This window comes from Rhincodon typus, chromosome 38, assembly GCF_021869965.1.
Source record: "Rhincodon typus isolate 14 chromosome 38, sRhiTyp1.1, whole genome shotgun sequence".
NCBI lineage: Eukaryota > Metazoa > Chordata > Chondrichthyes > Orectolobiformes > Rhincodontidae > Rhincodon > Rhincodon typus.
In genome coordinates this window covers 18789350-18812472 of record NC_063369.1, presented here as the reverse complement: position 1 = coordinate 18812472, position 23123 = coordinate 18789350, and the positions used below count along the sequence as shown (strand labels likewise).

The window sequence follows — 23123 nt, the reverse complement described above, 5'->3', positions numbered from 1 at the left end:
GACTTATCAACACTGGGAAAGGCAGGGATTGATCAGTGATAATGTGAAGGTGCCAGTGTTGGACTGGGGTGGACAAAGGGCAGAGAGATCAAAAGATCATACAAATGGTATGAATAGAGTGTCGAATAATAAGTCTCTGCAGGTGATCAAATGTGTTAGATGGTGTGAGTAAAGTGTCAACAGCTGAATAACAAACAAACGAATGATCTGATTAAATGAGGCAGAGAGATAATTACAAACAATTAAAAATAAGGTGGCGCTGGAGACAAACTAAATGACTGGAATAACATGATAGGTATAAAAGTTGCATGACAAGGATCTAACTGAAGTAATAAATAATCCAAAACTGTACAAACTAATTAAGGAAGAGAGACCATAACATTTTATCAAGGTGATGGTGTCAAAACAGGACAGTAAGGAAGATTTTACAAATACAGAAGTGTGGTTGGGTCACATGTAGCGCAACATGAACCCAAGATCACAGTTGAGGACGTCATCATCAGTACAGAACTTGGCTATCAGTTTCTGCTTGGCAATTCTACGTTGTTGTGTATTTCGAAGGTCACCTTGGAGGACACTTACCCGAAGGTTTGAGGCTGAATGCCCTTGACCGCTGAAGTGTTCCCCAACTGGGAAGGAATATTCCTGTCTGACAACCGTGGAATGGTGTCCATTCATCCGCTTTCGTAGCGTCTGCATGGTCTCGCCAATATACCATGCCTTGCCTGCATTGTATGAGATGGACGACATTGGCTGAGCCACATTTGTATCTGCCGTGTACATCACGGGTGATGTTCCCATGTGTGATGGTAGTGTCCATGTCGATGATCTGACATGTCTTGCAGAAGTTGTCATTGGCACGGTTGTGTGGTGTTGTTGTCAATGTTGTCCTGAAGGCTGGGTAGTTTGCTGTGAGAGATGGTCTGTTTAAGGTTTGGCTGTTGTTTGAAGGCAAGAAATGGAGGCGAATGGATGATCTTGGCGAGATGCTTGTCATCATCAATAACATGTAGAAGCCTGTGAAGAATGGCGTAGTATCTCCACTCGAGGGAAGTACTGGATGACGAAGGGTACTCGATCGATTGTATATTCTGAAGAGGTTGTTGCATTTTGTCACAGTGGCATACTGGAACTGGCGATCAATGAATTGAGCATTGTATCCTTTTCTTATGAGGACATCCTTTAAAATCTTTCGGTGTCTGCCGCGTTCCTCCTCATCTGAGCAGATCCTGTGTATGCGCAAAGCTTGTTCGTAGCAGATGATTTCTTTAATATTCTTTAATTCTTTAATATGAGAAGTGAAGCATCATGAGGTTATCTGTGGGCTTGCAGTACAGTGAGGTACTAAGGTGTCCGTCCTTGATGGAGATCTATGTGTCCAAGAATGAGACTAATTCTGAAGAGTAGCCCATGGTAAGTCTGATGCGGGACTGAAACTTGTTGGTATCACTATGTAGTTATTTCAGTGATTCCTCACCGTGAGTCCGAAGGGAAAAATGTCGTTGATGTATCTGATGTATAGCATTGGTTGGAGGCCCTGCACAGCAAAGAAGTCTTGCTCAAACTTGTGCATGAAAATGTTGGTATATTAGGGTGCAGATTTGGTCCCCATGACTGTTCTGTGTGTCTGGATGAGGAACTGTTTGTCGAAGGTGAAGAGTTTTGGTCTAGGGTGACGCAGATGTGTTGTAGGATGGCGCCTGGAAATTGGCAGTTGTTGGTATTGGGTACTGAGGCTGTTGCAGTGATACTGTCATCATGGGGGATGCCGGTGTAGAGTGCCAAAACATCCATTGTGACGAGGTATGTTCCTGGTTCAACTGGTTCATGGGTGCTGAGTTTCTGTAAGAAATCTGCAGTGTCGCAACAGAAGCTGGGGGATCCTTGTACAATGGGTTTCAAGATGCCCTTGACATAGCCAGAGAGGTTCTCTCACAGGGTCTCATTATGTGATACAATGGGATGTCCAGGTGTGTTGGCTTTGTGTACCTTCGGAAGGCAGGTGACTAAATATTATTTATGACAGTTGTACAATTGAAGCGGTATACATGGACTTCAGTAAGGCCTTTGACAAGGTCCCACTTGGAAGGCAGGTCCAAAAACTAACAAACCATTGGATCAAAGGCAAGTTGACGAACTGGATCAAAATTAGTTTGTAAATAGGAGACAAAGGGGGATGGGGGGGAGTTGTTATTGTGATAGGAAGCCTCTGACCAGTAGTATACCACTGGAATAGTACTAGGACCCTGAAACAAAAACAGAAATTGCAGGCAAAACTCAGTAGGTCTGGTAGCATCTGTGGAGAGGAAACAATTTAATGTTTTGGGTCAAATGGCCCTTCTTCAGAACTGGGACCCTTCCTGTTTGTTATGTATATTAATGGATTGGATGTGAATGTGGAAGGTTTTGGCCAGGTAAGTACAGACCAGTTAGTCTAACGTCAGTAGTAGACAAATTCTTAGAAAAGTTCTGAGGGTCAGGATTAATCAGCACTTGGAAAGGCAAAGATTCATCAGGGATAGTTAGCACAGATTTGTTGGAGTGAGATCCTGTCAGACTAATTTAATTGATTTTTTTTGCAAAAGGTGGCTAAAAATATAAAAACATAGATATAATGTAGAAGGTATAATTAATAAGTTTGAGGATGACATGAAAATTGGTGGTGTTGTTGATAATGAGGAGGATTGTTTTAGATTAAAATCTGATGGTGATCAGTTGGTAAATTGGGCAGAGCAATTGCAGTTGGAATTTAATCCTGATAAGTGTGAGGTATTGCATTTTGGGAGGTCAAATAGGGCAGGATTTACACAATAGACTGCAGGTCCCAAAGGACTACTGAGGAATAAAAGTGTACAAGCCCATAGATCCTGAAGGTAGACAGGTTGGTGAAGAAGGCACATGGGAAGCTTGCCTTCATTAGCTAGGCGGCAGAATATAGGAGCAGGGAAGTTGCAACCTTATAAATCATTACTGAGGCCACAGGTGGAATAATGTATGTAGTTCTGGTTGCCACACTACTGTAAGGACATGATTACACTGGAGAGGGTACAGAGTAAATTCACCAGGATGTTGTCTGGGATGGAAAGTCTCAGTTATGAGGAGAAGCTGAGTAGGCTGGGTATGTTTTCCCTGGAGCAGAGAGGCTGGATGGGATGGGAAAGCGGGATAGTGAGGAATCTGATAGAGGTATACAAAATTATGAGATACATAGAGAGAGTAGATCGTGAGAATTTTTTCCCCATGGCAGACGTGTCTAAGACCAGAGGGGATAAGTTTAACATGAGGAGTAAGTGGTTTAGAGGAGATCTGAGGAAACATTTTCTTTCATCCAGACGATGTAGAAATATGGAATATGCTGTCTGAGAGGGTGATAGAAGCAGGTACACTCACAACATTGAATAAGCATCTGGACAGGCACTTAAAATGCCAGGACACAGAAGGATATCGACCAAGTGCAAGTAAAAGGGATTAGTATAGTTTGGTGTTTTTTTGGTCACCATGCACATGATGGATGGAAGGGCCTGTTTCTATACTATTTGACTCTGTGAGAATGTGAGTTCCAAACTACCTGGGGGCACTTTGCAACTCTCAAATTGTTTTTGAAAAACCTCTAGTCTTATTGACTGCGAGTGCAAGTAATTTCATCAAAGCAAGAGATGCTTTCAGTAAGACACTATAGTACTCAATTGTTCTGTAGTTGATTGTGAGAGTATGTTTACTCTTGATGTTCACTGTTCTTGGTTGCTTATGCCTGGGTAACAGCCCCAGGATTTCACTGATGGAGAACAGGATCCTCCCCAACACCCAAAGGAGGAATAAACCTGGCAAATGTCTGGAAGCAGCCCTGCCTGGCGACAGACCAGAAGAACAGCAAGATTTCTTTAATACACCCACATTACCTCCACCCCCAGACTTTGAGTGTGAAAGAGCCACAGCAGTAGGTGCAGTCCAGTGGAGAAGGGTCCCCATCCTCAGAAAGAAAGTCCAATAAAATTGGCAAATGATATATATGGTCCACCTCACCTTGTACACTTAAAATTGGAGCTCCAATATGACCAGCATGTTGATTTACAATTTTTAATGTTCTGCTTTTCTACTTTTCCCTCAATGATGGCCTGGTATTTGTGGCTGCAGTTTGTTGTTAATCACTTAAAAGTCGATCTTTTCATTTAAGAAAATAAATTGATATTTTCAAATTGCCAGTTTGGTCTTGAACTGGATTATTTGTACATGTATGTGGATTAACAAATCTATATCATACAGCAACATTGCAATCCCTCCATCTTCAGGTACCTCAGCAGTGCCTCAACGTGAATGGCTGTGTTCCCATGTTTGTGTCCTACAGGACAGTCCACTCAGTGTATTCTTGTGTGTTCCTGCAGGATAATCTGCTTCCTTCATCTGTGGTGTCCCTACAGGAAGGATAATTCACTCACTATATCAATTTTATCAAAGTGTTCTGTAATTAACCAGTGTAAAACTTAGAGAAATGTAATGATTTGAGCAGTTACATTGTAGTATGGTGATAGATAATATTGAGCAAATGCAACAAAATTCTTTGTTGAATTATGATTTTAAATCTGTTTTCTTTTCAGTGACAGAGATGTTCACCAATGTCAGTAACTCGCAGGACCATACCAAGTTGGAACTTTCCCAGATGAAAGCTAATAGTACGTGTTTATCAAAATATCTCATTGTGTCTGGCTCACATTAATGTCAAAAAGGAAATCACTTTGAGGTGCTAGGCTTGATCTTTGCAGGGAGACTGAAGTTAGCCGTGGAACCCTGCATAGTACTGAAAGTCAGAGGAATCTCGGTGTGCATATCCACAGATGCCTGGAGATTGCAGGCAGGTAGATAAGATAGTTAAGAAGGCATATGGGACACTTGCCTTTAATAGCCACGGCAATAAATGCGAGAGTGAGGAGATCAAGCTGAGTCTGTATAACAAAACTGGTTAGGCCACAACTGGAGTATTGTGTGCTGTTCTGATCATCAAAATATATGAAGAATGTGATTGCACTGGAGAGGGTGCAGAGGAGATTTACCAGGATGCTGCGCTATAAGAAAAGGTTCAGTAAGCTGGGGTTGTTTTCCTTGGAGCAGCAAAGGTTGAGAGAGGACATGATATGCGTGTATAGGATAATGAGGGGCTTAGGAAGGATGGATAGGAAGGCACTTTTTACATTAGTAAGGGATTCAGTAATTTGGGGGCATAGATTTAAGGTATGAGGTTGAAGGTTAAGAGAAGGGTAGAAGAGAAATGTCTTCACCCAGAGGGTGATAGGAGTCTGGAACTCACTGCCTGAAAGGCTGGTTGAGTAAGAAACTTTCATTATGTTGAAGCAGTTGCTGTAACCTCCACAGCTATGGACTGAGAGCAGGAAAATGGAATTAGTCTACTCATATTTTTGTTGACCAGTGCAGACATAGTGGGCCAACTAGCCTCCTACACTGTAAGTGTTCATGTCTGTGGGTATCAGGGAGCTGCGACATTGTCTGGCTTTGTTGTACACCTGTGGTAATTCAAAGGTCATCCACCATGGTGTAATTCTTATCTCGATGAGGAGTTAGAAATGGTCTGATGAATCAGACATCATCATTGCCAATAGAAAAATCCTGCATTGGGAAATCTTTCAAACACCTGCCCAACCTGAACTACAGATTGGCAGCAACAACAAAGAAACAGTGACAGATGCCATAATTTCCATCAAAGTGGAAGTCAAAGGCATGCCTGCCCTCAGTTTTTATATCCATATGATTTTGATTTCCCTTAAACTAGGGATCCCAAATGATTTACTGAGAATGGTCTGTGGGAAGTAACAGAATTTGATGAAAAAATTCTTTAGTTGTGTGTTACAGCCCTGCTCTCTCTCAGGAGGAGGGGATTGCAATGCTTCAGATTGCACAGTTTGTATCCAGTCTTACCAGCGTCTCTTAAGGCAGCTCCCGACATCTGAACAACATTGCCGTGCTCCACTACTTTCACCTCTTCCCACTGTAACTAGAGCAAAACTGAGCACACTTTTCTTTTTAGTTCCACTTTTTGTCACTCTCCTCTGTTTCCTGGATTTTTTTTTTTAGTTTTCTTCCTCATTCTGTCTATTTATGATTTCCTCTCATTCTCCTCATTTTTGTTTCCACTCAGCTTTCCACACTGTCTCATTGCTTTCACACTTAAACAACATACAAAAAAGGCAGCTATATTTATGTTCTGTACTTGTCAGGGAGAATTTTGAATGGTTGGTAGGTTTTCCATCCTGCCTGCACAATCTATGAATGATCGGATTACTGTATGTACTGGTGTAAGCATCAAGTTTCTAAGAAGCTTCCCAAAGCTGGAATTGAACCTGTGTCCCTGGCGCTGACAACTGAGCTACCATGCAGCCCTTATGTATTTATTGGTTTTGGTCAAAAATTAGAGTGTTGACTTTTCCATGGGTAATGTTTTGGAGGAACTGAAATCCATCCTCACCCATCACCTTACTATCACAAGGTCACCAGTTTGTAGACTGTTCCTGCCAATCTGACTACAAAAGTAGTGCAAAGGAACTAAAAGTGTTGTGTTAATGTCACATGGACTGTATGTCAGCATACCTTGAAGAGAGAGTCTCATGACACTATCACAGCTTCACAGTATGGGACCTTAGGCTTTAACGTCTCAAACTCCATGTTACCCCAGGATCACTTGAAGCATGATGCTCTATTGGAAACATATTCCTCTGTGTAACTCGCCACCTTAATCCTAACTCAGACACCATGTTCATCTGTTAGAATGTAATATTTGAACACAATAGTTAGCTGTAATATATATGTGTTGGATTCTTCAATACCATGAAATCCACAATATAAGCACTACTACGCCAGGTAAAACAGTGGTGTGCTATTCTATCAACTAGGTTTGTTCCAGGGCAAGTTTGACTTCAGCATCAAAGATAAAGAGTTTGCATTTTTTGGCTAACAGTTGGAGTGGCCTACGCACAAGGTATATGAGAATTACATGACTTTTCTGAACAAAAGGCAGGGATACCTTTGGTATAAGATTGACCATTTCTGAAATCTATATGGTAAGTGTATACAGTTTGCTAAGGAGAGCAACAAATGCAGTAGAACACTGTAGTAATCACTTAAAACTTAGGGCCAGAACTTCTGTTTACTGTCTGTAGTGATTTGAACCAGGGCCAAGTTGATCTCATTGACTGAGATCCTCAATTGGGATTGTTAACCCGGGCCAATCAGGGACCTCTGGCTGACAGATATAAACAGCAGATTCTATGTACCCACAGACAAGCACGGGTGATGTGGGGGAAAAAAATAAGCACCATTGCTGTGCAGTAGTGTGGCGAATAAATAATAAATAAATAAACAGGAGAATCAGAAGGCCTCCTCAGGCTGGGGGCTAGCTTTGAGCTGGCTGATAGAAAAAATCCCAGAAGATTCAGAAGGGCTTCTCAGTCTAAGGACTGGCTTTGAGAAGAAATCAGGAGATTCAGTCTCCCCACTCTGAGGAATGGCTGTGAGATAGTAGGTCAGAGTCCATGTCCTGTACAGGTGTAAATAAAGGGTGACTTGGTGACGGGATACCAGCCTCTGTGCAGTTATTTCACTGTCAGAACAGATGCATCTGCCACAACACTTCCAGGGATGGCTGCTCCTGGATGTCTCAGTGACGGCCTGATGCCCAGACATCAAGGCAGCACAAAAAGCAAAGTAGTGCCCCTCAAAATGCTAGAGGACTGGAAAGCCTCTTAAGTGCACCAGCAAACAGCATTGAGATTAACACAGAGAAATAAGTGTATGAATACATCTACAAGTATCACAGAACTTTTAATATTTTATCTTTTTCTTTTCAACATGTAATGTTATTTTCACTGATTAATTGAAAGGCTAATGACTTTTCATATTCTTAATATTTATTATTGTTTAATCATTCTAAATATAATTAGTTTATGCAGATTTATTTTAACATTCGCTGTAATTTAGTAATGTTTGCTTGTATAGATTGAGTGAGGGAACTGGTGCCTGGTAATCAAAGTGCAGATGGTGGGTAGAGTGGCAATTGATGGTGGTTGGGTAGAGTGGCAGGATGGCAGGTGATGGTCGGTAGGATGTTTCACTGCTCACCGGAGTAGTGTGCTGGAAATCAAGCCACACTATTCTCAGAGTGGTTGCAGAAATTAAATATTTTAAAATAAGTACGCACAATTCCCTAAACTACTTGATTGACAGACCTAGGTTAATCCCAGGACCAGGTTTCTGTTCTGAACAAGAATCTAGTAGAGGTCACGGGGACGCTCTCAGTCCCATATTTGGTCACGGGGACAGCCTAAGTCCCGTATACACCGTAAGGCCATAAGATATAGGAGCAGAAATTAGGCCATTCGGTCCATCGAGTCTGCTGTGCCATTCAATCATGGCTGATAAGTTCCTCAATCCCTTTCTCCTGCTTTCTCCTCATAACCCTTGATCCCCTTGATAGTCAAGAACCTATCTATTTCAGTCTTAAATGTACTCAATGACCTGGCCTCCACAGCCTTCTGTGATAGTGAATTCCATAGATTTACCACTCTCTGGCTGAAGAAGTTTCTCCTTATTTCTGTTCTAAAAGGTCTTCCCTTTACTCTAAGGCTGTGCCCTTGGGTCCTAGTCTCTCCTACCCATGGAAACATGTTCCCAATTTCCATTCTGTCCAGGCCATTCGGTATTCTGTAAGTTTCAATTAGATCCCCCCTCATCCTTCTAAACTCCAATGAGTATAGTCCCAGAGTCCTCAAACGTTCCTCATGTGTTAAGCTTTCCATTCCTGGGATCATTCGCGTGAACCTCGCCTGAACCCGCTCCAGGGCCAGTACATCCTTCCTGAGATATGGGGCCCAAAACTGCACACAGTACTCCAAATGTGGCCTGACCAGAGCCTTATAAAGCCTCAGTAGTATATCCCTGCTTTTATATTCAAATCCTCTCAAATAAATGCCAACATTGCATTTGCCTTCCTGACTACTGACTCAACCTGCAAATTTACCTTGAGAGAATCCTGGACTAGAACTCCCAAGTCTCTTTGCACTTCAGACTTCTGCGTTTTCTCCCCATTTAGAAAATAGTCCATGCTTTTATTCTTCTTACCAAAGTGCATGACCTCACACTTTCCCACATTGTACTCCATCTGCCACTTCTTTGTTCAATCTCCTAACCTGTCCAAATCCTGCCCAGGAGGTAGGAGTTGTCCATACCAGACTGGTGTTTAATCTGGGGAAATGAGAGTTGTTACTCCTTCCCCCAGTAAGAGAAAAGGTGCTAGAACAGTGCACCAAAGGCACTGCAGTACGGTGCGAATGAAAGAGATAGTAAGGAACTGTTTTTGGTGGCCAAATGCAGACTTATAGATAGAGGAGAAAGCAGGATCGTATGAATCCTGCACATTAGTAAGAAAGGCGTCGCTGTGATTGCCCCCTTCATCCACGGGAATGACCTCAAACACTATGGCAGCAAATTCACGTTGATTTTGCAGAACTGGTAGAGAGACAGATGCTGCTAGTTGTAATAGATGCCCACTCTGAGACGCCTGAGGTGGCGGTCATTAAGGCACTATCAGCGGAAGCAACGATGGGTGGAATATTTGCCAGGTTTAGGAATCCTGAATGAGTTGTGTGTGACAATGGTCCGACAGTTTGTAGCCAAGATTTTAAGGAGTATCTGGAAAATCACTCGATCAGACATGTGAGATTGGCTCTATATCACCCAGAAGCAAACAGTTGGGCGGAGAGATTTGTATGAACCCTGAAGCAAGCCTTAAAAGCCTCATAGGGGAGGAACTACCATTCATTATGGAGTCAAAGAGATATACAACATGGAAACAGACCCTTCGCTCCAACTTGTCCATGCTGACTACATATCCTAAATAATTCTAATTTCATTTGCCAGCATTTGGCCCATATCCCTCTGAGCCCTTCCTATTTGTATATCCATCCAGATGCCTTTTAAATGTTGTACCAGCTTCCACCACCTCCTCAGGCAGCTCATTTCATACACGCACCACCTTCTGTGTGAAAAAGTTGCTCCTTAAATCTGTTTTAAATCTTTCCCCTCTCATCTTAAGCCTATGCCCTCTAGTTTTGGATTCCCCCATCCCTGGGAAGTGACCTTGTCTATTTCCTATCCCGCCCCTCATGATTTTATAAATGTTGAAAAGGTCACCCCTCAGCATCCGATGCTCCAGCGAAAATAACGCCAGCCTATTCAGCCTCTCCTTATAGTTCAAACCCTCCAACCCTGGCAATATCCTTGTAATTCTTTTCTGAACCTTTTCAAGTTTCACAACATCCTTCCTAGAGTAGGGAGACCAGAATTGCATGCAGTATTCCAATCGTGGTCTAACCAATGTCCTGTACAGCTGCAATATGACCTCCCAAATCCTATACTCAATGCACTGATCAATAAATGCAAACATACCAAATGCCTTCTTCACTATCTTATCTACCTGTAAATGTTCACCTTTTAGAGCTCCCAAAATGCATCACCTCACACTTACCAGGATTAAATTGCATCTGCCATTGCTCTGCCCATTTTACCAGCTAATAAATGTCAGACTGTAGCCTGAAACCATCCTCCTTGCTATCAACAACACTACCAATTTTTGTATCATCTACAAACTTACTCATTTTACCTTCTACATTCACATCCAAGTTATTATTGTACATAACTAACAACATAAGGGTCCCAGCACTGATCCCTGTGGTAGACTACAGATCACAGGCCTCCAATCACAGAACAACCCTCCACCATCCCCTTTTGCTTCCTATTTACAAGTCAGTTTTAGATGCAGTTTGCCAACTTGCCTTGGATCACATAGGCTCTTACCTTTTGGACTAGTCTTTCCATGTAGGACCTTGTCAAAGTCCTTACTGAAGTCCATATTAACTACATTAATTGCACTGCCCTCATCAATATATTTAGTCACTTTTCATTAGAAAACTCAATTAGTTAGAAAGGATCTCCCTCCAACAAATCTCTCTTGACTATCCCTGAATAATCTCTGCCTTTCCAAGTGTTGCTAAATCCTGTCCCTCAAATTTTTTTTTCCCAGTAATTTCCCTAACACTGACGTCAGACTAACTGCTCTGTAATTACCTTGCCTTTTACTGCTGCCCTTCTTGAACAAAGGAACCACAGTAGCTACTCTCCAGTCATCTGGCACTTCACCTGTAGCCAGTAAGTTATTAAATATTTCCACCAGGGCCCCTGTAATCTCCTTCCTTGCTTCCCATAGCAGCCAAGGATAACTATAACCCTGTCTCAGGTCCTGGTGATTTATGAACCTTTTGTGCCTGCTAAAACATCTAATACCTCCTCCTTATTAATCTTAACATATTACAGGACTTCAGCATCACAACTGAAATCCCCAGCTACAATGTCTTTCAAAGGGAGTGGGACTGACAATATAGTAGTCCTCATGGAAGGTGTTAGAATTCTCGCTGCTATTTCATTACTTTTGTTTTTATTTTCAGTTTTGGTTTGGAGTTGTGAACTGGGCATTATCAACTGGAAATGACTTGTGGATGTTAGGACAGCTTGTGGTAGTAGGAAAAGGACAGCCCAAAGGAGCTTTGTTTGTTTGTGAGCCCAGGGCTGGAGGCTAATTGCAGGCTGATTCTTGATTAAAAGGCTTCCAACAGACCCAGCGTTCCTGGGAAGAGCATTATGTTAAACAGATAGCAGAAGTGGGCTATTAATGAGGTCAGTAGCTGGGAAGTCTGGAAGAGACCCTATGTTCCAGCAGATGGCAGCTGTTGAATGGAGATTGAGACTTCCTGAAGAGGTGGTCATTTTCTCAGGGTGCAACCAGAATTAAAGTTATTTTTGAACTGTATTTTCTGGGGACAAGCTTGATTGCTGACAACACAGCATGAAAATTTGCAAGTTCTCTATCTAATCGCCCACACCAGCTTTTGGAAGTCCAAAGATTAGAAGGCTGATTTGGAACTATTACCGCCTTTGCCTGGGTGAACTGTGAAAATGACCCTGATCAATGTTTCAGGAAGCAACCAAGGAGTCCACATCTATGCCGTGAAACAACGTATTGTGAAGACTATTTCAGTAATCTGGCCAGTTTTCTTATTTTCTTTTATTTATCCCTTAGCTGTGTTTGTTTGTCTGTCTTTTCTGTGGGTGGTTTAAGACATTAATCAGCTTACATTGTTTAATTTTTCCTCTGCCAGAGTTATTCTGTATTTAATAAATCATTAAGCCTTTTGCTTTGAGGTGTAATTATTTATTCAAAAGTCTGGTTAGGAACCATTGGAGTAGTGGAGATCTTCAACAGTTTAATTTTACTCTGTGGTGAATACATACTGGTTCTGTTTCCTTGTGGCACACCACTGGTCACACCTAACACTGATTTCCACAGGTGAGTGTCGGAATACAGGAGGGTGGCTAATGTTGTGTCACGATTTTAGAAAGGTTGCAACAAAATGGTAGCGAACTACAGACTTAATGTCAGTGGTGGGTTGGTTGTTTGAGGAATTCTGAGAAACAGGATCTACATGCATTTGGAAAGCAGGGACTGAGTAGTCAGCATGGCTTTGAGTGTGGGAAATCGTGTCTCATAACCTTGATAGCATTTTTTGAAGAGGTAACCAAGATAGATGAAGGCAGAGCATTAAACATCTTCATGGACTTTAGTCAGGCTTTTGACAAGGTTCCGCATAGTAGACTGGTTGGTAAGGTTAGATCACAATGGGATGCAGGGAGAGCTCACCAACTGAATACAAAATTGGCTTGATGGTAGGAGACGGAGGGTGGTGGTAGAGGGTAGTTGTTCTGCCTGGAGGCCTGTGACCAGTGGTGTACCGCAAGGATCGGTGCTTCATCCACTGTTGTTCATCTTTTATGTAAACGATTTGGATATGAATATAGGAGGCATGATTAGTAAGTTTGTGGATGACACCAAAATTGGTGGTATAGTGGACAGTGAAGAAGATTATCTAAGAGTACAAAGGGATCTTGATCAACTTGGATAGTTGGCCAAGGAATGGCAGATGGAGTTTAATTTAGATAGATGCAAGGTGCGAGGTGTTGCATTTTGGTAAGACAAGCCTAGCAAGACTTATACAGTTAATGGTAGGGCCCTGGGGAGTGTTGTCAAAAAGGGAGGCCTGGACGTGCATGTACATAGTTCCTTGAAAGTAGCATCACAGATAGACAGGGTGGTGAAAAAGGCCTCTGGTACGCTTGCCTTCATCAGTCAGGCATTGATTACAGGAGTTGAGATGCCATGTTATGGCTGTACAAGATATTGGTATGGCCACAATTGGAGTACAACGTACAGTTTTGGCTGCCCTGCTATAAGAATAATGCTATTAAATTGGTAAGGGCGCTTGAAAGGTTTAAAAGTGTTTTCCCAGGACTGGAATGTTTGAGTTATAAAAAGATGTTGGATAGGCTGGGCATAGGAAGTTGACGGTGACCTTACAGAGGTTCATAAAATCATGAGGGGCATATATAGGGTGAGTAGCCTTTTTCCCAGAGTTGGGGTGTTCAAAACGAGGACATAGGTTTAAGTTGAGAGGGGAAAGATTTAAAAAGAACCTGAAGGGCAACTTTTTTACACAGAGGGTAGTTTGTCTATGGAATGAGCTGCCGGAGGAAGTGGTCAATGCAGGTACAGTAATAATTTTTAAGAGACATTTGGATAGGTACATGAACAGGAAAGGCTTTGAGGAATATGGGCCAAACGCAGGCAAATGGGACTAGTTTAGTTTGGGAAACCTGGTCGGCATGGATGTGTTGGACCCGCGGGTCTGTTTTCGTACTGTACAACTGTATGACTCTATCTGCTCAAATATACAAACTAGGAGCAGGAGTAGGCGATTCAGCCCTTCAAACCTGTTCCACCGTTCAGTATGATCATGGTTGATCCTCTATTTCAGTGCCACATTCCCACTTTCACCCCATACTCCTTGATGCCTTTAAAACCTTAGATCTTTCTTGGATATATTTATTGACTTGGCTTTCATAGCCTTCTGTGATAGAGAATTTCATACGTTCACTACCTTTTGAGTGAAAGTTGTCTCCTCGTCTCAGTTCTAAAAGGTCTAACCTGTAGGTATTGGGAATAACTTTTTTTTAGCTTGGATTGAAGAATAATCAGCATAAATAGAGTTGAGATTATAATTGGTCTTTTTCAGGATAGAGTGCCACAAGTATAAGTCCTAAGACCTCCATTATTTACTATCTATATTCATGACTTGTAGGGGGTGCAGAGGAGATTCTACAGGATGTAGACTGGGATGGTGCATTTCAGCTATGAAGCAAGGCTGGATAAGCTCAGGTTACTTTCTTTTGAGCAGGAAAGATTGAGGGGAGACCCTTTAGAGCGGTATAAGATTATGAAGGATAAAGACAGGGTGAATAGAAAGCAACTATTCCCTTTGGTTTAAGGGTGAATAACAAGAGCACATCATTTTAAAGTGAAAGACAAGAAGTTTAAAGTGGATTTGAAGAAAGACCTTTCACTCAGAGGGTGTTGGGGGTCTGGATTGCACTTAAACCTTTAAAAAGTACTTTGATGGACACTTGAAGTGTCACAACAATCAAGGCTATTAGCCTAGTGCAGGAAAGTGAAACCTGTGTCAGTATATTTTTACCAGTATAGACTCGACCAACTGAAAGCCCTCTTCTGTACTTTTGTGATCTTATAAAGTAGCTGGGTGTAATATATCCATATTTGTTGAACAATGTCAAAATTGTAGGGAGGGTATATAGTGATGAGAGCATGAAGAATCCACAACAGGATATAACTAGTTTGAGCGATAGGACAGTTGGAGTTTAGCATAGGAAATTTCAAGGTCTCACACTTTGGTGGAAAGAATCAAAAGACAGACTATTATTTAAATGGATAAAGATTCCAAAAACATGCAGCATAGAGTGATCTTGGTGTTCTTGTGCATGAAACAGAAAAGGTTAGCATGCAGGTGCAGAAATAATTAAGAAGCCAAATGGAATTTTGTCCTTTATTGCTAGGGACTTGGAATCTAAAACAGGGAAGTCTTATTACAACTCTACAGAGTGTTAATGTGGTTGCACTTGGAGTACTATGTACAGTTGGTTTCTGTATTTCAAAAAGGATGCTGCATTGGAGACAGTTCAAAATAGATTCACTAGGCTGATTTCTGGGATGAAGAAACTGATTTAGCAAATACGGCTAAACAGGTTAGGCCTGTTTGCTTTAGAATTTACAAAAAAAGGGATGATCTCATTGAAATCTGCAAGATTCTGATGGAGCTTGACATGGGGGGATGTTGAGAAACTGTTTCCACTAGAGGAGGAGCATTGAACTATGGGACATTGTTACAGAATAAAAGGACACTCATTTAGAACTGAGATGCAAAGGAATTTTTTCACTCAGAGAATAGCAAATGTCTAGAATTCCCTACCCCAGAGAGTTGTGGAGACTAGATCAGTGAAAACATTTTATGAGTACATAGACTTTTGAAATTTCAAGGAGTTAACAGCTCTCTTGAGCTGGCAGGAAAAAGGAATTAAGGCCTGGGGTAGATCAGCCATGATCTTGTTGAATAGCAAGCAAACTTGTGGCGCAAAATAGCCCATTGCTCCTCCTGTTTCTTATGTTTTTATATAGCATCTACATCCCACAAATCTCTCAGAAGGCCACCAAGAATCCTATATATTTCAATAACATCACCTCTCATTCTTCTGAATTCCAGTGAGTGCAAGCCCAACCTACTCAGCTTCTCCTCATAAGATAGCCCCTCCATACCCGGTATCAATCCAGTGAACCTTCTCTGGACTGCCTCCAATGCCAGTGAATCTTTCCATAGATAAGGGGACCAGAACTGTTCATAGTATTCCAGCAAGGATTAATACTTATTATGTGAGCCCCAACAACACTCAAGAGGATTAACACCAGGACAAAATAGCCCATTGATTGGTTTTACATACACAAGCATTCACTTCTTAACAGCGTTGAGTCTACCTACACTCTTATGGATTGCAATGCTTCAGGAAAGCAACTCACCACCACCTTCTCAAAGGCCACTAGAGCTGAGCAGTAAATGATGGCTCAGCCAGCAATGCCCACATCCCATGCATGAAGAAATGAAAACTGCGATATAACTAATATCGTACCTTGGGACAACTTATTATACTTAGGCTACAGCTGGGGTACAGTGTATAGGTCTGGTCACCACAAGATAGAAAGGCTGTAACTGCACTAGAGAAGGTGCAGCATGTTTCCTGTGCTGGTACAATTCAGCTATGAAAAAAGACTAGATAGGTTGGATTCTTTATGTTATTGCAGAGAAGGCTGAGGGAATGATCTGATTGAAATGTACAAAGTTCTGAGGGGCATGCACATGATAGATTAAGAGAAACCTTTCCCCTTTGAAGAGGGATCTATAACCAGGGAGAACAGCATTAAACTAGGGAGTAGGAGGATTAAAAGTGATTGGAGGATACGTATTTTTCACCCAGAGGCATGTGCATATCTGGAACCCATCTTCTGAAGGGGTGGTAGAGAGGGAAACCTTCCATACTGTTAAGAACCATTTAGATGAGTACCTGAGATGCAGTAGCATACGGGCCAAGTGCTGGAAAATGGGATTAGAAAAGATGGATGTTTGATGACCACTGTGGACACAATGAGCTGAAGGACCTTTTGCCATGCTGTAAAACCACTATGACTCAGCTTTTCCATGAATTTTTTAAGCAACCCTATCAGTGATCCGAACACAACTTCAATTATAAATTTCTTCAGATGGTAAATCCCAGTCACCCCTCGTAGAGCTGTTGGAAGAAGCTGTGGTTTCACAATTCAGAGACCATCACAAGGATTGAAGTTTGAATATTCGATGAAGTAAAAGAGACCTACAGTTGAAGCTTTTCAAGTTGCCCTCATCTGGACAGATGCAAGAATGCCAAATTTCAAAGGAAACAAAACCAATATTGTACAATGAATGACTTCTGTTTAGTTTACAAAAGTCAATTCTGATTGGCCAAGGGAATGCCATTGGGAAATATGGCAGGAAATGTTTACCCCTCCAGGCTTTTGTTTAATTCAAACAAAAGGTGCAGTGCCTAGATATATTCCTCCTTTGTCTAGAAGGTAGGTCCCTACATATGAAAGTATGTAGGTTCTAGAAGGCATAAGTCAACCACATTATGAGCCCTAGTGATAATTTTAAATTGTTTGCTATTGTAATTCTTAACACAGTCAGGGTTATTCAGTAAATGCTGTCAAATTTTGGAACTTCCAAAGCTCAGAACACAATGTATAATGTTAGACGATAGCCTCTTTAGAATTAAAGCAAAATATGGTGATAACTGTTCCCTGGTCTTCGCTACATGGCAATGCCTTAACCAATCAGAGTTGATTGCCCAATCTATTAGCCCCTTTTCTCATGTACCCTTTTGCCCCTTTGAAACTTGAGTTTTTGCCGGTGTCCTGATGCATACAGGCGCAAAAGCGTCAACACCATGTCTCTTTTTTCAGTAATACCCCTGTACGACTGCAACTAATGCTTTGCCCCCGTTTCAGTTACAGGAATTTCAAAGGAGATGAGAAACTCACACAATGGTATCATGACCCAACTTTCACAGCTGACTAATGGTAAGTCGGGGAAGCTGATTATAGGCAAGAGAATAGAGCACATTTTTGACAGGTGGAGGGTATTGAATAAGGGGAAAGAGTTTAACGGAGGGATTGGAGCGGGGGTGGGGGAAGAAAGAGAAACTAATGAGGGAGAAATTCCTTTTCATGATCATTGAGGCATTTAGCTTAATCAGAGGCAACATTTCGTACGAGTGACTGGCATTGATTGGTTGCATGACCCAAAATACAACAAGCAATGAGCCAGAACCAAATTTCTGTTTTTGTTTTGAAGTAAAAGTAAGCATTCCCTTGGTATGCGTGTTACTCCATCCTCCTATTGTGATCAGTTTAACTCTCATGGAGCACCTAGCCAGGTATCTGTGCCTCTAACTGGAGAATTGGGAAAGGCTCTCCTATTATTCCCATCACATGGCTGGCCAGGAATCTCTTCAGTCTTACCACTTGCCATTGGCATATGTTGAAAGCATTTGCAGGTTGACGTTCAGCCTTTTTGACTGCGTTATGAGAGACATTCCTTTTTCATCACATTCAGGAGTGGGACCTGCATTCTTCAGGCCTAAGAGGCAGGGATACTACACATAGCACCACAGGCCCTACATTTTATTCGATTACAAAGGAAAACAAAATGAAAGCAAGAGAAGAAATTATATGCTGTGTGCTCAGGCCATGATACGTTTCTTTATGTTCAGTTACCAGAATGTCCGAAGATGCAAGGCGTTCCCAGGCTGATTTTAGGATGAACGTTCCTGAGATGAAGAGTAACAGTAAGTACTCAATAACAATTGGACAGAGATTTTTTCTGCAGGATGTCAACTAGGTTCATCCTGTCTTTTGAACAATGTTTTCTTGCACTTAATTCTCCTGATAAATACACAGACTGAAAAGTGTTTGGAAGTGCCCAAACATTCATGAGGATATTTCTTGAAGTCATATTAAACTGACAGTGAGAATTCAGCAGCACAAACAAAGAACTGCAAAAATAAGCTTGGGAGAAGGAAAACCATAAATTGGCTCATTCTTCTTAAGATCCTCACTTCTGTCTTCACATCAGCCCATGCTCTCACCCCATTTGACCGCTACAATTTTCTCTGGCCTTGTGTCTTCTGCAATTTTGGCATTTTCTCTAACCACATGATTAGTGAAGCTTTATAAAAGCAAAAAACTGTAGATGCTGAAATAAAAACAGAAAGTATTGGAAAATACTCAACCTGTCTAGCAGCAGAAACAGAGTCAAACTTTTAATTCCAATCTGGTTCCTCTTCACAATCGACTGTGATGTGTTTTCTGATGTTGAAAAGGACTACGTTGAATGAAAGGAAAGATCAAAGATAAATTAGAGGATGGCAGAAATTAAGTAGTAAATACACACAACAAGGCAACACAACAATAAAGAAGCTTGACACCATCCAGGTCAAACAGTCCCACTTGACTGGCATTACATCCACAAACATTCGAGATTGACACTCAATAGCACCAGTGCGCTCCATCTATAAGATGCACGTCAGAAATTCTCCGAGGCTTCTTAGTCAGTACCTTCCAAACCCATGACCTCCACCGACACCCTCATCCGCCCAACGGAACTTGTCCTTGCCCTCAACAACTTTTCCTTTAACTCCGCTCACTTCCAACAAACTAAAGGGGTGACTATGGGCACCCGTATAGGTCCGAGCTGTGCCTGCCTCTTCGGAGGGTACATGGAATAATCCCTTTTCTGCTGTTACACGGCCACTGTCCCTCACCTCTTCCTCTACAACATTGATGACCGTATCAGTGCTGCCTCATGCACCCAAGAGGAGCTTGAACAGTTCATCAACTTTACTAACACCTTTCACCCCAACCTCAAATTCACCTGGACAATCTCTAGTACCTCCCTGCCCTTCCTGGACTTCTCCATCTCCATCTCCAGTAACCACCTCAGAACCCACATCTATTTCAAACCTACCGACTCCCATAGCTACCCTGACTACACCTCCTCTCATCACCCTCCTGCAAGAATGCAATCCCTAACTTCCAATTCCTCCACCTCTGCCGCGTCTGCTCCCAAGATGGAGGGTTCCACTCCCGGACATCCCAGATGTCTTCTTCCTTCAAGGATTGCAACTTCCCCCTTCCATTGATACATAATGCCCTCAATTGCATCTCTTGCATTTCCTGCACTTCTACCCTCAAACCCCCACCCCCCAACAGAAATAAGGACAGAGTTCCCCCTGGTCCTCACATACCACCCCACCAACCTCCGCATCCAGCACATCATCCTCTGCCACTTCCGCCACCTACAATCCAACCCCACCACCAAAGAGGCATTTCCCTCCCCACCCCTATCTGCCTTTCATAGGGACCACTCACTCCACGACTCCCTTATCTGCTCCACACTCCCCACCAATCCCACCACACCCGCCACCTTTCCCTGCAACCACAGGAGGTGCTACACCTGCCCATACACCTCCCCTCTCACCTCCGTCCAAGGCCCAAGACAAACTTTCCAAATCCGACAGGGATTCACATGTACATCCTCCAACCTGCTCTACTGTATCCATTGTTCCCAGTGTGGTCTCCTCTATATTGGTGAGACCAGGCGTAAACTCGGTGACCAATTCGTGGAGATCTGTGCTCTGTACACTATAATCAACAACACCTTCCGGTGCCAACCACTTTAACCTCCTACTCCTTTGGTGACATGTCCACCCTGGGCCTCCTCCAGTGTCACAATGACACCAGTCGCAAACTGGAGGAACAACACGTCATATTCTGCTTCGGGAGCTTACAGTCCGATGGCCTCAATATGGAATTCATTAGTTTCAAAAACTCCCCACCACTGGCCTCATCCCATATCCAAACTTAAAAATGTTGAGCCAATCTAGGTAAATCTTTCTACACCAATTTTGCCCCATTATGCTTGGGCCCAAGCCTTTCACTACAATCTGTGGTAATCTGAAACAGCTGCTTCTCATAAGAGACCAGAACCAAAGTTGTACCCTTAATCTGTAAAGGTTCCCTCCTGTAGGTTCTCCGCCAATCTGAGGTCTTGCACAAACTTAAGAGTTGGCATCCAGAGGGAGTTTGCTTGTTCAGCAATCACTGAAATGGCCATGCCAGTATCAACCTCCATTCAATCCAGGTGACAATTTAACCAGACGTTTATTTTGAGTGGTTCTGATTTGGATGTTGCTAAGCAATTTAACTGTTCCAAACCAGATGTAAGGAGACATTCCTGTGTATGCACTCTCCTGGATACCATGAGTTCTCTTATTCAGTTTAGGTCTAGTGGGACTCTTGATGTCTTCTGTGTGCATACTGGCACGGTGACTCAGTGGTTAGCAATGCTGCCTCACAGTGCCAGGGACCTGGGTTCAATTCCACCCTTGGGTGGCCGTCTGTATGGAGTTTGCACGTTCTCCTTGTGTCTGTATGGGTTTCCTCCAGGTGCTCCAGTTTCCTCCCACAGTCCAAAGATGTGCAAGTTAGGTGGATTGGCCATGCTAAATTGCCTGTAGTGTTCAGGGATGTGTAGCTTAGGTGGGTTATAAGGAGATGGGTCTGGATGGGATGCTCCAAGGGTCGGTGTGGACTTGTTGGACTGAAGGGCCTGTTTCCACACTGTAGGGATTCTATGTAATATGTAACTATAATGGCTTGCTGGCCTGGATCTGAAGGAAAATATTAACCATTTGGCTGAGACTTGGCTTTGTTTTGGTGTTTTGTTGCGGGCTGACCTGGAGTCCCTCTGTTCAGGATATGTCCTGAGTGAGGTTATGCAATTGCTTTCACTCAGGTGGTGTTCCGCAAGCTCAGTCAAACTGGTGAGGGTGTCCACTTCGATCAGAATTTCCTACAACTCATATGCTTCACTTGCCACATTTTCCATTGATAAAACCAGTTGTAATGCCTGTTTGAATCCAATTGGGCTTCAGTCAGTCAGCACTTTTGCATGGTTACATCAATAATACCACTCTCATCACCACTGAAATAACCCCACAAAGGCCGGTATCCCGTTACCAAGTCACCCTTCATTTACACGTGGAGAGTCTTTGATACCTGATCTAGCTGCCTCAGAACCACCTGTCAGAGAGATTAGAACCTCTGGCACTCCTGTTTATATCTGTCAACCATGGCTCCTTGATTGGTCCAGGGTAACAGCCCCAAACAAGGAACTCATATTGTATGAAGTACTCTGACTGATCTTGTTACAATCAAGACAGCACAGTAGCTGAACTGAAAGTGTTACTGTGGCATTTGGTGGATTGTCAGAAATTCACAGCCAGTGAAGCAAGCACAAACTTAGAAAATGCTGGAGAAACTCAGCAAGTCTAGTAGCATCTCTGAGAGAAACAGTTCACGTTTCAAGCCCAGTAAGGCTTTTCTTCAAAAGGGTTTGTATTTTTTACTGATTTCCAGTATTTGCAGTATTTTGCTTTTATTTGAGTGAAGCAGAACTTTTGTTTCAGACCATTCATTTAAGTCAATGAGAAATTGTGAGCTTCAGATTGCAGACCAACTTACTCCGAATGCTACTAATTGCCGGGAGGTATGGTGGCTGAATCAGCTTACAGTAAATTACCATGAAAGGGAAATTTTGACATTTACATATACAAACAGTCAGCACAGATACAGCCAACAGTGGGGGTCAATGCTTTCCAGACCACACTCATACAATTCAGACACTTAATCTCTTATGGTTTTCTATGGCATTGCTGTTTTTGCCTTATTAATGAAACACATTGTACAATAATTCAAATATGTACAGTAATTAAAATATGTGAAAGATGTGGTCTGATCCTGTCCAAATTGTTTCTCAAATTACTTTGTGTCTCTCCCTATCTCTTACTGAGCCTCCATTTCCTTGGTTTTTCTCCTTCTGTCAAGTAGCCCAGAACATGGTTAGTTCCCTTTATTCTGACCCGTAACTGTGCCCATCCTTGATCCAACATTTGTTACAGAAGCTCCTTAATGTGGTCTGCACTAGAGTGTTCATTTGTTGCATTAATGTGTGACTGGAGTCTTGTGAAGCAGACATTAGGTGAAAAAGGGACGAGGTCATCAGTCTCTTGTATGCTTTCCTTGATAATTACTTACAATCTTTTATAGAAAAGTATGGTCTTAGGGAATTTGAGGCAGAGAGTAAAAATGAACCAATGGAGGAGGAGACTGTGACCGTGCAGGAAATAAATAGCGTGGTCGAGGCTATAGGTCTACAGACTTGCCTGGGAGCTCAGCGGGAGAGAGAGGACCTGATGGAAAGGAGACACAGAGATCATAAACAGTTAAAAAAAAAAGTGACGTTACAGGAAAAGCCGTAAGTTTGTTAGTTGGTAAACAACTGCTAATTTGAATACCTATTCTAAATTATTTTCGGATTAAAGGTAAATGGAGAAATGTTTTACAGATTAAAAACCAAATACCAGTAGGAAATTTAAAAATACAAATTAAAATCCAAATAAGTAAATGAGAGATGGAGTTTAATCTGGACAAGTGTGAGGTGGTGCAATTTGAGAGTCAA

General features: G+C 42.2%; 1 protein-coding gene across 1 annotated transcript in view; it reads left to right on the top strand.

Annotated features, from left to right (window-relative positions):
* The window catches only part of LOC125487229, a 51438-nt gene extending 28515 nt beyond the window's left edge, over nucleotides 1–22923 (top strand). The window contains exons 6-9 of the mRNA XM_048617845.1: nucleotides 4596–4670; nucleotides 17552–17623; nucleotides 18316–18390; nucleotides 22712–22923. Coding sequence (XP_048473802.1) covers nucleotides 4596–4670; nucleotides 17552–17623; nucleotides 18316–18390; nucleotides 22712–22923 — 434 coding nt within the window. The remainder of the gene's footprint in view (nucleotides 1–4595; nucleotides 4671–17551; nucleotides 17624–18315; nucleotides 18391–22711) is intronic.
* The last annotated feature ends 200 nt before the right edge of the window (nucleotides 22924–23123 follow it).